This window comes from Myotis daubentonii, chromosome 3 (genome assembly GCF_963259705.1).
Source record: "Myotis daubentonii chromosome 3, mMyoDau2.1, whole genome shotgun sequence".
Lineage (NCBI taxonomy): Eukaryota > Metazoa > Chordata > Mammalia > Chiroptera > Vespertilionidae > Myotis > Myotis daubentonii.
In genome coordinates, this window is record NC_081842.1 from 136,556,092 (window position 1) to 136,573,037 (window position 16,946).

The following is a 16,946-nucleotide window of genomic DNA, read 5'->3' on the forward strand; positions in this document are numbered from 1 at the left end:
AATGTACGGAGGAAGGTAACACCATGGGAAAAACAGAATGAAAGAGACAAGCAAAGAAGGAAGACTAAGGAGGATTAGAAATAAACTTGTAGAAATCATCATCAAAGCTAAGAAAGGAGAGAATTCTAATCAAGAGAACACCAAAAGCCTTGGAGAATAAGGCTGGTGAGCAAACAAACAAACAAACAAACAAACAAAAACACAACAAAAACGGGAGGCGGGAGGTTGGTGGTGGGGAACAAGAGAAAATGAACTGGTCTTGGTTGAGAAAAAATAAGATAGATAGCAGGCAGCCCAGCTAGATTTGGTGATTAGTGGCATAAGACATCACAGACACATCACCCCCTTTAAATTTAAACTTCATTAAAACATATAATTATGTTTTCATTACCAAATATTTACGATTTAATTTCTAGAGACAACTTGAACATTAGCGTTTGTTTATGAAGATCTGCTATAATAACTTATTCTCAGAAATAGCTCAAGTTACTTCCTGGTACTAAAAACAAAGGCATCTGATCCACCTATAGTTTTTCTTCCAGAGTATCTTGAGATCAAGTATACACATGTGCAAAACTGCTACAGAAGTGTCTAGATTTTTTAAAATTTTATTGTGGTTCAAAAATATAAAGGGCAAAAATATAAAGATAATATCATAAGATTGAATCTCACCAGAAAAATGTGCAGCACTTCCTTTGCCTGATGCTAAACTGTGGATATTCATTCCATGGCTGGGGCTCATACTTGGACTACTAAAAGGTCGAGGGCTAACAGGATAACTGTCTTGAGATTTTGGACTCCGGCCTCCCAAACACCGTACTTCACTATCCGTACCATTCACCATTTCTATAAACTGACGCACTCTAAAAAAAGAAAAAAAATTTACTTGGATAATCTTCAAAGAGCCATTTATTTAATAGCAACAGATTTCTGAAAGGAGACATTTTAATAACTTGTATTTATCAATAACTTTGGCCTTAAGATAGTCACTGGGCGGGGACGCATGCAGGCAGCGTGACGGTAGCGCTGGGCAGGCCTGTGCGGCCTCCCCTGGGAGCGGAGGTCCCCGCCCACCAGCTCCTGCCTGTGCGTGCCTCCGCTGGGGGCAGAAGTCCCCACCCCTGTTGCCGCCCATAGTATGTGTGCATGCAGCCTGTTGAACCCCTGTGACTGTGACACCGTTAGGACCAATTAACATATTACCTCTTTACACACACACACACACACACACACACACACACACACACACACACACAGTGGTTAGAATATTTTTTAATTTTCCAGAAAAATAGACTATATGCAAAAGCTGTATGTCCTTTAATCAAGATTTACTAAGAAAATGAAAGTTTATCTGTAGCTATAATAAAATCAAAATGGACTACCATTTTAGCCCCCAAATAATTTAATCAAAATAATATTTGCACTTGGTAGCAAATCAAATCAGATATAAGAACACGATGGAATTCCAACAGATATTTCATCACCCCTATTCATAGCAGCATTATTCACAATACCCAACTGTGGGAACAACTCAAAGATGGATGAGTGAATAAACAAAATGTGGTATATGAATACAATGGAATAACATTTAGCCTGCAAAAGGAAGGAAATTCTGACAGAGCTACAACACAGATGAACTTTGAGGACATTATGCTAAGGGAAATAAGCCAGTTAACAAAGGACAAATATTTCATAATTCCATTTATATGAGGTACACAGGGTAGTCAAATTCAAATTCAGAAAACAGAATGTTAGTTGTCAGGAGGTAGGGAGAGGAGAAATGGGGAGTTAATGTTTAATGGGTACCAAATTTTAGTTAGAAAGGTTCTGGAGATGGACAGTTGGACTGATTACAAAACAATGTGATGTACTTAATACTACTGAACTGTACATGTAAAAATAGCAATTTTTTGTTATGCATATTTATCACAATTTTTTAAAATGCCACAGACTTACTATGAGGTACTTTGCAGAAGGAAAAATAGATTCCCATCTTCTAAGTAAGATTTTCACATTTGGAAACACAGAGATAGAATGACAGAAGACCAAACAAAAGATGCCATCTGTTATACTCCTCAACACAAGTATTTTTGTAACCTGTTATTTAAACGTGCTGTATTACAAAATTTTATGTCAATATTTGAAAGAAGGTTAAACAAAAATTAAAACATGGAAATTATTTTGGTTACATATAACACACATATATAATAAATATAACATATTTTATTAAACAAACTCACTTCAATGTGAAAAGAAGATTAGGATTTCTTTCAAGTAAACTTGGGTATAACTGTTGTGTTGTTTCAATGGCTTCTCCCATTCTTCCTGCTAACACCAATTTCTGAATTCCTATTTAGAGAAAAAGAGCAAAAGATTAATTTTTTAAAGAGTAGAAACACTATCATATAAGAAAAACACCTGTTAATCAATACTGAAATAATAAAAACTAAAGTAAAAAAGATGGCCCTGGCCAGTGTGTCTCAGTTGGTTGGTTGTCGTCCTGTGCACTAAAAGGTTGCCAGTGTGATTCCCAGTCAGGGCACACACCAGGGTTTTGGCTCAATCTCTGGTAGGGGGCAGGGAGGAGGCAGTCCATTGATGTTTTGCTTTCACATCCATGTCTCTCTCTCCCCCACCCCCTATCCCTCACTCTCAAAAAAAATCAATTAAAAAAAAAGATGGCTATTTTTATGGCATACATGGTGTGTTGATGGGTTCATGCACATATACTAATCTCCAAACTTATCAAATTACATTCAATAAGTATGTACAGCTTCTAATATGTCAACCATACTTCAATAAAGTGGTTTTTAAAAAGACCATAGGAAAGTCAAAGAAATAATACTCAAAATGTCTAATCAAATATGATAACTTTTTAATTTTATATCTTTATTGTTGAAAGTAATTATGATAACTTTTTGAAGCAGTACTAAAAGAATGCTAGACATAGTAAGATCTGAATTCAACAGACACTCATTGAGCATTCCTTGTGTCAGGTATTTGTTATATTAGATGATGAGGACACAAAGAATATGTGATCATTTCCTGTTCACAAGAGCTTATTATATATATAGTGAGACAAAGCATACAGTAGCTACAATATAATGTATTCAGTGATATTATAGCAGTTTGACCTATAAAATTTTTTCTTTTCATTCATCATGATTTTGCCCATGTTTTGTTTTTATGCCTATACTCTAATCACGTTACACCCTTCCTGATGGATATACCATTTTTATGATGACTGACTATGGTACAGTTATCATGCTGATTTACCTTTGTACAAACAGGCCTCACTGCTCTGGCCAAAAGCACTAGAACCTAAGTAATAAATGCTTAAGATCAAAACTATCTTAAATTTAGATAGCAATTTAAATGCAAAGGTATTTATCTTTCTTGTATTACCTCCACTAACATCTAATTATGGGGCTACTTTACTAATAAATAAAATCATTTTACTAAATGTTTATTTCCTGGAAGGTCAATAAAACATTTTTTAAAAAGTGGTACACATTCTTACAAAGTCTCCAAAATTATATCTTTTTACATCCAGAATGCTAGCAAAGTCCTATATGAATTTTTAAAAGGTAATCTTTAAAAATATCAATAAAAATAAATTTCAGAGGCATCAATTTTAAAATTTATAAAAATCGATATAACCAAACCTATAATCTGAAAACAAGTGTGAGCCATATACCATAAGTCCTTACTTTGTCTATTCTTAATGGAAGCTAATTCTTCTAGAACGGTCTGGTCTGTAGATCTGGCAAAGGCCTCTGCTGTGGCACAGTACCCATGGTGAACTAAGTAAGATGAAACCATTCTTTAAAAAAAAAAGAAGAAACACAACTTTTAGTCAAGAGAATACATGCTTCATACTACAATTTACATAAACAAGGTCTACTCTGGTGTTACAAAACTAATCTATTCCCTTGAAATAATTAAAGCTTTAATAACCTCAAGTTTAAAGTTCAAAAGATAATTTTGTTTTTTCATGTAGTATTTCCAAAAAGATAACTGCAAATGCTATGTTGAGACTACTGTCCCTAATTAGAGAATCAAGGACACCCTATTTTTTCCAGGTCCTTTATGATTATTTCCTATCCTTATATTCAATCCTACTCACCATAATTCCTGTTTCACATTTATCACAACTTATCCCAGTAAAGTGTCGTCATTTTGTAAAATAAAACAAATGTAAAATAACAGATTAACTCCTTGTATTCTGGACTTCAACCCCTTTCTTTATCTAAGAAGTTATAGTAGATGGATCACAAGTTGTGAACACAAGAAGTACTAAAGTGAACTTGGATAATCTTCCAGAAAAAAAGTCTATAAAGGTGAAAATACCAATCAGCCTTCTAATCTAAATCAATTAGTATGGCTGTGCACCAGGAGATTAATTATTCAAATGTGATTTATATGTAAGTGACACTCTTCCAAAGAACAGGTTTATTTTGAATAAGCCACCAAGTGGCCAAAACATGTATTTACATTTAACCACAAACTTAGAAAAACTGCTGACTAAGCAATATTAACCCAGATAGTCAATAAAGCCAAATATTCAACTTTAAACCCGCCTTCATTTGGACTACTAAAGACCTGCTAGAAAATGGTAGGATGAAGCAGTGGTTCAGGGAAGCAGGATTGACCAGAGGGTATTTTAAAAAACAGATTTTTCATTTTATTTCATTTAATTCAAATTATTTTAAGAGGCAGAACCTTTGAAAATAAACTTTCCAGGAGGTCATGTGAGTGTCTATTTCGTGAAGAATGGGGTTGGGGTGGGGGCTCTCACAGAACTCTGGCTGTAGGATAAGATGTTGTTTCCTCTGCTACTATCCTGCCATGAGGCTTAGTGGTGACCATTTTTAAAGCATTAAAGGGCAGTGACCCCAGGAAAGCAACTTATCCTACCTAGCTCTAATTCATGGCAACTATGAGATTCTGGGTCAGGGTTCACTATTCTTTCAACTGCAGGACAAAAGTACTAGTGCAGATTCTGCAATACCTGATGATAATTGCTCTAGTGAAGAAGCATGTTTTCAGAATCATCAACATATCTTCCAATCATTATCTCCTCCAAAAGGTACACACAAAAACCTTTATTAGATTTTTCAATTTCAGCCTGTTCAAAGCAATTATAAAGACGTTTAAGATGACCTGTGTCAGATTGATGGTATCTGAAAGAATTCGTCATTTTCTTTGGTTATAGTAGTGAAAATGACTACTTAAACTTACTGGTGTTTATTTCATTTTTAAGTTTATACTATTTCAAGCTTTATAAGCTACCATTTAGTACTACTGATATCTGGTGTCATCTTAAGACTTTCAATAAAGGTAAGTCTAAAAAGGTGACTGTCATAGGAATTATTTTTCCTGATTTCCATAATGAAATTCTACTTTTTCATAAAGAGTAATTTAATAAAACAAATTGAAAATTTTTGGTAAAAAATGAGAGGTTATTCATTTTACAGTACTTTTATTGACTCCCAGTGTGTACTCTGCTGCTGCCCACCCTCCCCTGCTGCTATTAACTGGATCCTAAGTATTTATCCTGAGCTTAGGATCCTAACTTCACCTTCACTGTTCCTTGGCTTTATTTCCTTTACCTCCTTTTAAATGTCTAATAATACCACATACAAGCAAATGGCATTAAAATAATCATAAGGTTTTTAAAAATTTCTTAAGCCAGAGGTTATTGGTCAGATTTTTCTATTTAGAATAGGAGCAATTAGAACCTTCCTAAATCTACATGATAAAAAATATTTAGCAAAAAAGGGATATTAGTAAAAAATAGCAGACATTATTCTTACAGAATAACTCATTCACTAGAAAAATGTAGCCAAATCCTGAAAACTCAAATATTAAGTCTGTATTCCAGTATATAAACTTTATCATTATTTTGATACTTATTCTTATTGGGTAGTAATTATTTTCCCTCCATAAATATTTAAACTACTGAACAACATAATCAAATTCATGTCAAAAAACATGATCCGGAATTATGCAATCTAAATTATCTTTCTGAATTTATCTTTTGCACTGGCAGTATTATTAGTTGAATCATGTAACCTATGGAAATCATTAAATGCTATTACTAATGCTAGAAAATGAATTACCCTAACCTAAGTGATCTAGTGTCACTTTATTTCTTCCATCAAATTAATAAGTCAGACTAACATACTATTCTGTATGTTCAAATCAAACATTATTTTTAATTGTTCAAATAGAGTTATTTTTAGAGATTAAAATATTCTTTTGTACCAAAAGAATAACATCCTATATAATAAAAGCCTAATATGCTAAGTGTCCGACTGTTCGACCAGTCACTATGACGCGCACTGACCACCAGGAGGCAGACGCTCTGACCAGTAAGTTAGCTTGCTGCTGAGGTCCGGCTGATCGGGACTGGGCGAGATGGGCCAGACATGCCCTGGAGCCCTCCTGCGGTCCCTCCCCAGTCCCAATAGTGCACAGGTGGGATTCCTTGGCCTGGCCTGCACCCTCTCACAATCTGGGACCCCTTGGGGGATGTCGGAGAACCAGTTTCAGCCTGATCCCCACTGACGTAGGGATCCCACCAGTGCATGAATCCATGTACTGGGCCCTCTAGTATTTTATAAAAAAGTACTTTTGAATAATATCCATTCAAATTTCTTCACTTACTTTTGTATCATGGTCTGCCATTCTCCTTCTCTATCTCCAATAGGAAACCGGTCTATCTGTGCCTGTATTTTGGTTCTCCACTCCCGCATGTAGTCTTCTATATCAAACACAAAAGGATGTTGCCCAAAATTGGCATCAACGACCTCTCCTGGTGTCTGGAGCCCAACGGTGGGATATAAATTTGGCTGTAAGACAACACATTTCACTAAGCATCTCTCCCTTTTATGTTAAAGACATTCATTCTTTCAAATGCTATTTCTTTAAAATAACAGAACTACTAATTTTGTTTGTAAATATTTTAAAATCTCAATCCAAAACTAGTACAAGAAGACTAAAAGCAAATACTCTAAAATACAATCTATACCAGATGGAAAAATCTCATTTCTTGTGATCTAATCAGGAAGGAAGGAAGGAAAAAGGAAGAGACAACCTCAGTACTTTTTTATTTGTTCAGAGACCACATGAAAACAAATTTTTAATAAATAATAAATTGCTCTTAAGAATATGTCATATAGGTCCTGGCCAGTGTGGCTCAGTTGTTTGGAATGGGTCCCATACACTGAAAGGTATTGGTTTCAATTCCGGACCCAGGTCCAGGCCCTGTGAAGGCAACCGACTGTTTCTCTCTCACATTGATGCTCTCCCCCCACCCCCGTCTCTAAAAAGAAAAAAGAAATCAATGAATGTGTCCTTGGGTGAGGATTTAAGAAAAGAAAGTCATATACTAGTTACAGAGATTCAAGTATAAATACATAACTCAGGTTTATCCTTTTATATATGATACTAGAGGCCTGGTGCACAAAAATTTGTGCACTGGTTGGGGAGAAGGGTGAGGGCTGTCCCTCAGCCCCACTTGTGCCCTCTCATAGTCTGGGACCCCTCGGGAGATAACCACCTGCTGGCTTAGGCCCACTCCCTGGGTGGCAGATGGCAGGCCCGATCTGGGGGTTGGGGCACACACAGGATGCCCCGGGCGGGCTGGCTGATTGCTGCTGGCCTGCCCAGCCACCCCGGATCGGGTTGCACACGGATGCCCGCCGCCCCTGGTCGCAGATAGCAGGCCTGGATGGCAGCAGGGCAGGCGGGATGGCGCTGTCCCGCCCCACTGCCCCGGGTTACAAATAGCAGGCCCAGATGGCGGCAGGGCAGGCGGGATGGCACTGTCCCGCCCTGCCTGCAGTATGCAAATTAGCCGCCATCTTTGTTGGTGGCTAATTTGCATATCGCGCTGATTAGCCCATGGGAGGTGTAGTGAAGGTACAGTCAATTACCATGTTTGTCTATTATTAGATAGGATATGTGATGCATTTCTAGAAATGAATGTGAAAGCTAGTTACCACAAAAGTACAATCCTAACTAGGCAAGTGCTATTTTAAGTTTACTAATTTCATTTATTTGTCTATTTGGGATGCCTTTATAAAAGGACTAGAGGCCTGGTGCACAAAATCGTGCACTGGTGGGGTCCCTCAGTATGGCCTGCAGGGAATGGCCTGAAACTGCCAGTCTGTCGCTGCCTGCCACTCCTGCCTACCGCTCCTGCTCATCCCGGCACCACTGCGCCTGCCACGGGCTCGCGCCCAGTCAGTCCCTATTGGGAGAGGCTCACGCCACCACAGCGGCGCTCACCAGCTGTGAGCCCTGTGTCTGGTACCCATTGGTCAGCTGGGCGGTACTCCCGCTGTGGGAGCACACTGACCACGAGGAGGCAGCTCCTGCATTTAGCGTCTGACCTCTGGTAGTCAGTGCATGTCATAGCAACCAGTCGACCCATCATTTGGTTGTTCAATTGCTTAGGCTTTTATATATATACTAGAGGCCTGTTGCATGAAGAGATTCGTGCAATAGGCCTTCCCTTCCCTTGGCTGCTGGCACCAGTTTTCCTTTGGCACCCGGGACCCAGGCCTTCGCTCTGGCTGGACTCTGGCCAGAGAACCCCCCCCTCCCCCCAGCCGTCAGGCTTTGCTGCTCCGCTGATCCTGGGGCCGTGAGGCCTCGCAGCTCCGCCCATCCCGGGGCCGTGAGGCCTCGTGGCTCCGCTGATCCCAGGGGCATGAGGCCTCCCAGCTCCGCTGATCCTGGTGCCATGAGGCCTCACCACTCGGCAGGCTTCGGGTACGTTTGGCTTCGCTCCACTGCTTGGAGCCTAGTATCCAAATTAACCGCCATCTTTGTTGGCGGTTAATTTGCATATCGCCCTGATTAGCCAATGGGAAGCGTAGCGAAGGTACAGTCAATTACCCTTTTTGTCTTTTATTAGATAGGATAGATGGTTATAAGCAAAACACAGTCCTATTAAGAGTGGAGATTCTCTATATAAAAATAAAAAACTCAAATGCACATATTTCAAGAGAGGAAAAGGATGAATTTAAAGTTCATAAAGAAATGCATTTAGATATACTTCAAGATTTTGAGGCTTATCAATTTAATAGCTTCAAGTATACAAAAACAAACAAACAAAAAAATCAAAGTCCTTCTTTTGGCTCTATCACTAGTTGTTACATCTAAAGAGAGAATGAGTTACTAAATGTCTACTAAATGGCTGTGATTAGTCATTATAATAATCCTGTGAAGTAATTACTACTGTTTACAATTATAAAACTATAGAGATTGAGACTCAGAGGCAAATTAACTTGCTCATGGTCTTTCTACACTATGGCAGAGATAAGATTGGAACAGGTTTATCTGACACCAAATCTAAGTTCAATTTTCCTTCTTAAAACTCCAAATCCTACTTCATCTTCATTCTATGTCTTATTTCTTTGCTTTACTGATTATCACAAATATTTTCTGAACAAAATTATGTAAAGATGATTGGGCATAATTTGTGTATAAGATGCTTAAACAGATTTCACAGTAAAAAGCTAGAAGAATATGCTTAAAAACAACTGAACAACCGAGCAACCAAATCACAAACAAGAGTACTGTGTTAAAATACTGAGAAATATAGTTGTATCAGGTTAAGGGGAGAAATGATAATGCAATGCACAAAAAAGCACTGACTCTTAATAATCAACAAAACTAGAAAGTTACTAGAATTTTAAGCCAAAAACAAGTCAAATATTTACTACGACCTTCCCATTTCATCAATGAGAAAACAGACCTAGAGTTTAAAGAATTTATCCAATAGAACACCACTTATTAATGACACACAGGGAAAAAACTCAGGTCTCTCTACTTCTAGCACAGTATTCTTCACACTAAAACCCATTACAAAATTATGATGTATTTTAGAACAAAAAGATATAAAGCCAAGGCTCTTAATAAGGATATAAATAGAATAAAAAGCAATCCTATTCATTAAGCAGAGTTTATAATTCTGATGTTCAGCAACGTCCAAACAGAGATGCTTTTAAAATGGTTTGCTAATCTTAATTTTTCTAAACAAATTCAGGAAAAGAACTCAGATCAATACTACAAAAATCAGCATTCATGAATACTCTGATAAAAAATGTGCCATACAAAGATTTCAGTAATAGTGTGAACAACAACAAAATTGGGGGGTGGGGGGGACAAAAACATTTTAGATTAAAAAAAAGTTTCAAACTTCCCTATGACAAAACCTGCCATAAAGGTCAAGAAAAATAAACTTTATAGAACAAATATCTGCCACACATGTGAGAAAGGATCACTTCAAATATAAAAAATTCTCATAATACAGGTAGACAAAGATTACTAGTTCAATTACAATAAAAACACTTTGTTCAATTTTTAAAAATGCAAATAAAAACAAGTTGATTTTTTTTTTTGCACATCAGGTTAAGATTTAAGACTGAGAATACTCAAGTATTGATGAAGTTTGAGAAAATAAGCCCTCTCTTCCACTGTACACAGAAATGTAAACTGATCTTTTAAAAAGAAATTTTGGCAAAATCTATTAAAATTGACAAAGCAATTTCACTTGTAACAACTTAATCCTATAGAAAAACAAACATATGCAAGGATATATGTCCTATAGCACTGTTTGTAATTGCAAATAAAAAATTAAAAAGAATGTCCATTTATAGGACATTCACCAAAACCCAGACTCCAATAATTATGATATGCCATTATTTTATGTCTAAGAAATAACACTGCCCATTAAATTCTGACAGACCACAGATCCTAAGATGCCACAATAAATGTTAAATTATAAAATTAAGCAAAACAAGTAAAAAAATGTGTACACTGACAAAGATGCCCAATATATATTACTAAATGAAGAAAGCAAGCTATAGAATAGTACATAAACTATAACCCCATCTTTTCTGTAAACATTTATACAATGGACATACTGGTTAACATAAGTTTAGAAACAGATTTGAAAGGATATATACCCAAGGTAACACAGTCATCATATTTAAAGAGGCTGGCACATTTGTGTATTTCTAAACATTTCTATTATCTGCATACTAAAACTTATCACTGTTGTAATCAGAAAGTTATATAATACTGAAAATTTGTTAAAGTCAGGTGGGCTCAATGAAAAGTAATTAAGCTTTAATATCATTTACTCGACCTTAAAACTAAAGAATTTGAGGAAAAGGAATTAAGGACATAGCATTTAACTGGTAAACTATAAATTTAAAAAATGTAATAGCCCTAGCTGGTTTGGCTCAGTGGATAGAGCATTAGCCTGTAGACTGAGGAGTCCCGGGTTCGATTCCAGTCAAGGGCACATGCCTGGGTTGCAGGCTCAATCCCCAGTAGGGGGCTTTGCAGGAGGCAGCCAGTCAATCATTCTCTCTCATCATTGATGTTTCTATCTCTCTCTCCTTCTTTCTTCCTCTCTGAAATCAATAAAAATATATTTTTTAAAAAATGTAATAGAAATCTTAAATTGCAATATTATAGATTTCTAAAAGTAGAATATAAAAATGCAATGGTTTTTAGTTTACTCAGCGTTGTACAGCCATCATCATTATCAAATTTACATTTTCATCACTCCAAAAAAGTAACCCATACCCATCACAGTCACTCCCCATTCCTCATCACTGTAACTCTGATGACCATTAATCTACTTTCTGATCCTATAGATTTGCCTATTCTGGACATTTTGTATAAACAGAATTATACAATGTATGTCTTTTGTGACTGGCTTCTTTCATTTAGCATAACATTTCGAGGTCCATCCATGTTGTAGTATGTATCTCAATTATGGATTTATGTAAAACAATGTTTCCCAGGAAACTGTTTCTCAAACAACAACAACAAAAAACAACAACACAACAACACAATGTAGAATTTGACAAAAGTGAGAATAATTTAAGTCTCTAATAAGATAATAGAAAAATAGATCTCATTTCTATTGCCTTAGGAAAAAATAGGTACTATTCAAAAGCTAAATATATACAATAAAATCATATTCTCTATAGCATAAGCTTTGTTTTATTTCATTTAAAATATTTTTTCTATGAAAATAAAAGCAAATAATGTATCTATAAAAAGATTTCAAATCAGCCTAAGGAACTGGAAAGCTGGATTATTTTAAATGAGAAATGCTTCTATAACAAAAGAACTTTACTAAATCCCATACTGAATTAGTCAGTTTATAAATGGACATTTCTCAAACTGGTGAGGCAAGCTGGGGAAGAAACATTATTCTGAAGTAGATCTAAGGTTTACAAGTTGTATAAACACCCTGTGCTCCATGATAACTCTAATACTGTCTAGGTCAGTGATGGCGAATCTATGACACGCGTGTCAAAGGTCACACGCGAACTCATTTTTTTGATTGATTTTTGTTAAATGGCATTTAAATATATAAAATATCAAAAATATAAGTCTTTGTTTTAGTATGGCTGCAAATATCAAAAAATTTCTATATGTCACACGACACCAGAGTTAAGTTAGGGTTTTTCAAAATGCTGACAAACCGAGCTCAAAAGGTTCACCATCACTGGCCTAGGTAAACTTTTTGTTCTGTAAATATACATACTCTCTACCAGGATTTAATGCTACAACTAAAGAGTGACAGATCACAGGTACAAAACACATACAAATACTTGTTTGGTGGTCCCTTTAAGGGAAGACTTTTTCCTCCCTTTTTTAAGTAGAAGAATGGTATGTTGCATGTGTAAGTCCCAGAAGATCTCAGTCATAAAAATAAAGAACTCTCCCAACCACAATCACCATAATCACCACTTTACTCACTGTTACAAACTGAGTATCACCACTGGTTAATTATAGACAAGGCAAAACATAACTGGGGATTCTAAAGTGGGACAAAAAAATAGTTAGAAGGTAAGAAAAACATGTCCACAACCAGCTAAGCCTTTTCCAAATAAATGATCACCATCTACCAAGAAACAAAGAATCTGCTCACTATGACAAGTTGATTTTACTTTAGTGCCACAAAAAGAGAGAAAAAAAAATCCATCCGGTAAGTCCTTTAACCAATTCCAAATGAAACTTACAAAACGCTTGCAATGGTTCTGAACATCAACCTCCCTACCATCATGCTCGACCACCCTTCCCTCCTACCCCCTTCACCAAAGATGCTCTTCTTTTTTAATCCTTGTAGGGAGGACAAGCTTGGGGGGTGGGGGGGGGAGGAGAGGAGGAGAAGAGGAGAGGGGAAGAGGGAAAGGGGGGAAGGGTGGAGAGGGGGATGGGGGGGGGAGGGAGAGGGAGAGAGAGAGGGATCAAACCAGCACCATTTGGTATATGGGATGACACTCCAACCAAGTAAGCTACCCAGACAGGGCCTCAGGTCCAAAATCTTGAAGTTAGATACTGATTCTCATATTTTCACATCTAATTCATCAAAAAATTCTCTTGGCTTACAGTGGATTTTTTAAAAAATACTTATTTTTTATTCATACTCTTGAGTCCATCTGGAACTTACTGTGGTATAAATATAAAACAAAATTCTAAGATTATATATATTTTTAACATAAACACTTGTTCCACCACTACTTATTAAATAATGCTTCTTGGTGGGTAATTTTGATCTGTAGACTCTGAATTTTCTTGGGTTAGCGAAGTTTTTTCTATACCTTTGATTTCTTATGTTTTTCTAGGATTTTCGTGAGGGATATTAATAATCTATACCTTAGATGTCTATTCTCTGCCTCTGAGTATCCTGTCATCTCAAAACACCCCTGAAACTGGAATGTGTCTTATAATCAATGGCACCCTACATCTGGACAGGCAGCTGTTATGATGCAACTGTCACTGCTGCACAGGTGTGAATTGTTAAAAAATGAGCTCACAAAAAAAATCTGGGACTTGATTATTTTTCCTGATGAAACACGAAAACTGCTACCCTAAGACATTTTAGTCAACAAGCCAACTAAGAAAGGAATACAAGAGCAAGAGTCCTGGCTATTGTCAGAAAACCTGTGGTTAATACTTTCTGGCAATATTAAGAAAGTGATAGCAACAAAACCTGTACAATGCAATCAGGAGCTTAGAAGAAAATACCAGACATAATGGAGAACTCCTAAGAAATGTTCTTGATGGCATAAAAGACAATGTCATGTATAAAACCAGACATCAACTTTAAAAAAGTGTTAAGAACTTGGACTCTGAACATAAGAAGTTTGGGGAACACTTTAATCAATTTATATTGCTACTAGAGGCCCAGTGCACAAAAATTTGTGCACTCGGGGGGAAGGGGGGGTCCCTCAGCCCAGCCTGTGCTCTCTTGCAGTCTGGGACCTCTCGGGAGATAACGACCTGCTGGCTTAGGCCTGCTCCCGGGTGGCAGAAGGCAGGCCCAATCCCTAGGTGCAGCCCCTGGTTGGGCTCAGAGCAGGGCCAATTGGGGAGTTCGGGCGCCGCCCCCTGTCATGCACAGAGCAGGGCGGATTGGGAGGTTGCGATGCCACCCTCAGTCACGCTCAGGATAGGGCTGATTGGGGGGTTGGGGCACTGTCCCCTGTCACACTCAAGGCAGGGTCGATGGGGAGGTTGCAGCGCCACCCCGTCACGCACAGAGCAGGGCCCATCAGGGGGTTGGGGAGCTCCCCCTGTCACACTCAGGGCAGGGCCGATGGGGAGGTTATGGCTCTACGCCGTCACACGAAGAGCAGGGCCCGTGGGGGGTGGTTGGGGCGTTGCCCTCTATCACCCACAGAGTAGGGCCGATCATGGGGTTGGGGCGCCACCACTGTCACAGTCAGGGCAGGGCCGATGGGGAGGTTGTGGCTCTACCCCTTCACACACAGAGCAGGGCCCGTGGGGGGGGGGGGGTGGGGGGGGGGGCACCGCACCCTATCACACACAGAGCAGGCCTGATCAGGGGGTTGGGCTGCACCCTGTCACACACAGAGCCACAGGCAGATCAGGGGGTTGGGGAGCTGCCCCCTATCAGGCACAGAGCAGGGCTGATCAGGGGATTGGGGCGCCTTCCCCTGTCACGAACAGAGCAGGGCCGATAGGGAGGTTGTGGCCCCATCCCCTGTCACACACACAGCCGCAGGGCGATCAGGGGGTTTGAGCGCTGCCCCGTCACGCTGATCCTGGTGCCAGGAGGCCTCGCGGATCCACTGATCCCGGTGCTGGGAGGCATATTACCCTTTTACTATATAGGATAGAGGCCTGGTGCACGGGTGGGGGCCAGCTGGTTTGCCCTGAAGGGTGTCCTGGATCAGGGTGGGGGTCCCATTGGGGTGCCTGGCCAGCCTGGGTGAGGGGATGATGGCTGTTTGCAGCTGGTCACACACCCTTCAGGGTGGGGATCCCCACTGGGGTGCCTGGCCAGTCTGGGTGAGGGACTGAGGGCTGTTTTCAGGCTGGCGGGTGACGGAAGCTCCCAACTGCTCCTTTTTTCTTTTCTTTTTTTTATTCTGGGCCAGCTTTAGCTCTGAGGCTCCAGCTCTTAGGCCTCCGCTGCTGAAAGCAGGTATCTGGTTTGTTTCGGTTCTATAATCAAAACAATGTATAATTCCAGCTCTGAGATCCCGGCTCGCTGAAAGCAGGTTTCTGTGGTTTTGTTTAGCTTCTATATTTGTTACAATGTTTCAAACTGCAGGCACACAGGCCGGCAAGGCAGGCGGGGAACGTTGGAGTCCTCCGACACTGACGCAAGCAAGCCTCATGTTAGTTTCAAGCTGCCTGGCTGCCGGCGGCCATCTTGGCTGGCAGTTAATTTGCATATTGCCCTGATTAGCCAATGGGAAGGGTAACAGTCGTACGCTAATTACCATGTTTCTATTTTATTAGATATGATATCATCATTTTTAGACATACAAGTAATATTGATTAAAAATATATTAAGTACCCTCAAAGATCAATGGGTAAATGTAAAATAAAAATTCTAAGTGATAAGAGAGCATATATATGTATATGTATGTATGTGTGTGTGTGTGTGTGCGTGTGTGTACACATATATATAAATAAAAGCCCAGCGACTAGAATGGTGGAACGACCAGGCACTATGACATGCACTGCGGTGGCCAACTGGCCCGATCTGAGCCCCGATGCCCCCCTCCCCCACCTCCTGCAGCCCCTTCCCCCAGCCACGGCCAGCCAACTGCCTGTGGCCCCTTCCCCTGGCCCACTGCATCCCTGATTGACCCCCCCCCCCCATCCTGATTGGGGGCAGGGTGAGCCGGACCACACCCATGTAAGAATTTGTTCACCAGGCTTCTAGTTGAATTATAGTTTGCTAGTTTTCCCCTCCCAGTGTTGTATCTTATGCATATATTACAACTAGAGGCCCGGTGCACAGATTCATGCACTGGTGGGGTCCCTCGGCCTGGCCTGTGAGGACTGGGCTGAAACCAGCAGTCCGACATCCCCTGAGGGGTCCCAGATTGTGAGAGGGTGCAGGCCAGGCTGAGGGACTCCACTGGTGCATGAATCTGTGCACCAGGTCTCTAGTATGCATATAATATCTTTGGTTAAGCTCTTCCCACCCTCCCCACTTCCCTCTGAGATTTATCAGTCTGTTCCATGCTTCCATGCCTGTGCGTTGAGCGTCTGCCCCCTGGTGGTCAGTGTGCCTCATAGCTACTGGTCAAATGGTCACTTAGGCTTTTACATATATACTAGAGGCCCGGTGCACAAAAATTTGTGCACTCGGGGGAAGGAGTGGGTGGGTCCCTCAGCCTGGCCTGTGCCCTCTTGCAGTCTGGGACCCCTCGGGAGATAACGACCTGCTGGCTTAGGCCTGCTCCCGGGTGGCAGAGGGCAGGCCCAATCCCTAGGTGCAGCCCCTGGTCGGGCTCAGAGCAGGGCTGATTGGAGAGTTGGGGCGCCTTCCCCTGTCATGCACAGAGCAGCACAGATTGGGAGGTTGCGATGCCACCCTCAGTCACGCTCAGGGTAGGGCCGATTGGGGGTTTGGGGCACCG

The 16,946-nt window shown here is 39.9% G+C and overlaps 1 protein-coding gene across 3 annotated transcripts in view; it reads right to left on the minus strand.

Annotated features, from left to right (window-relative positions):
* RANBP9 (RAN binding protein 9) overlaps nucleotides 1-16,946 on the minus strand; it is a 104,322-nt gene that overhangs the window by 18,124 nt on the left and 69,252 nt on the right. For all 3 annotated transcript variants that reach the window (XM_059688663.1, XM_059688665.1, XM_059688664.1), the window contains exons 6-9: nucleotides 6,670-6,854; nucleotides 3,711-3,823; nucleotides 2,241-2,349; nucleotides 673-863 (exon numbers count right to left, since the gene is read on the minus strand). In XM_059688663.1, the coding sequence (XP_059544646.1) occupies nucleotides 673-863; nucleotides 2,241-2,349; nucleotides 3,711-3,823; nucleotides 6,670-6,854 (598 nt within the window). The remainder of the gene's footprint in view (nucleotides 1-672; nucleotides 864-2,240; nucleotides 2,350-3,710; nucleotides 3,824-6,669; nucleotides 6,855-16,946) is intronic.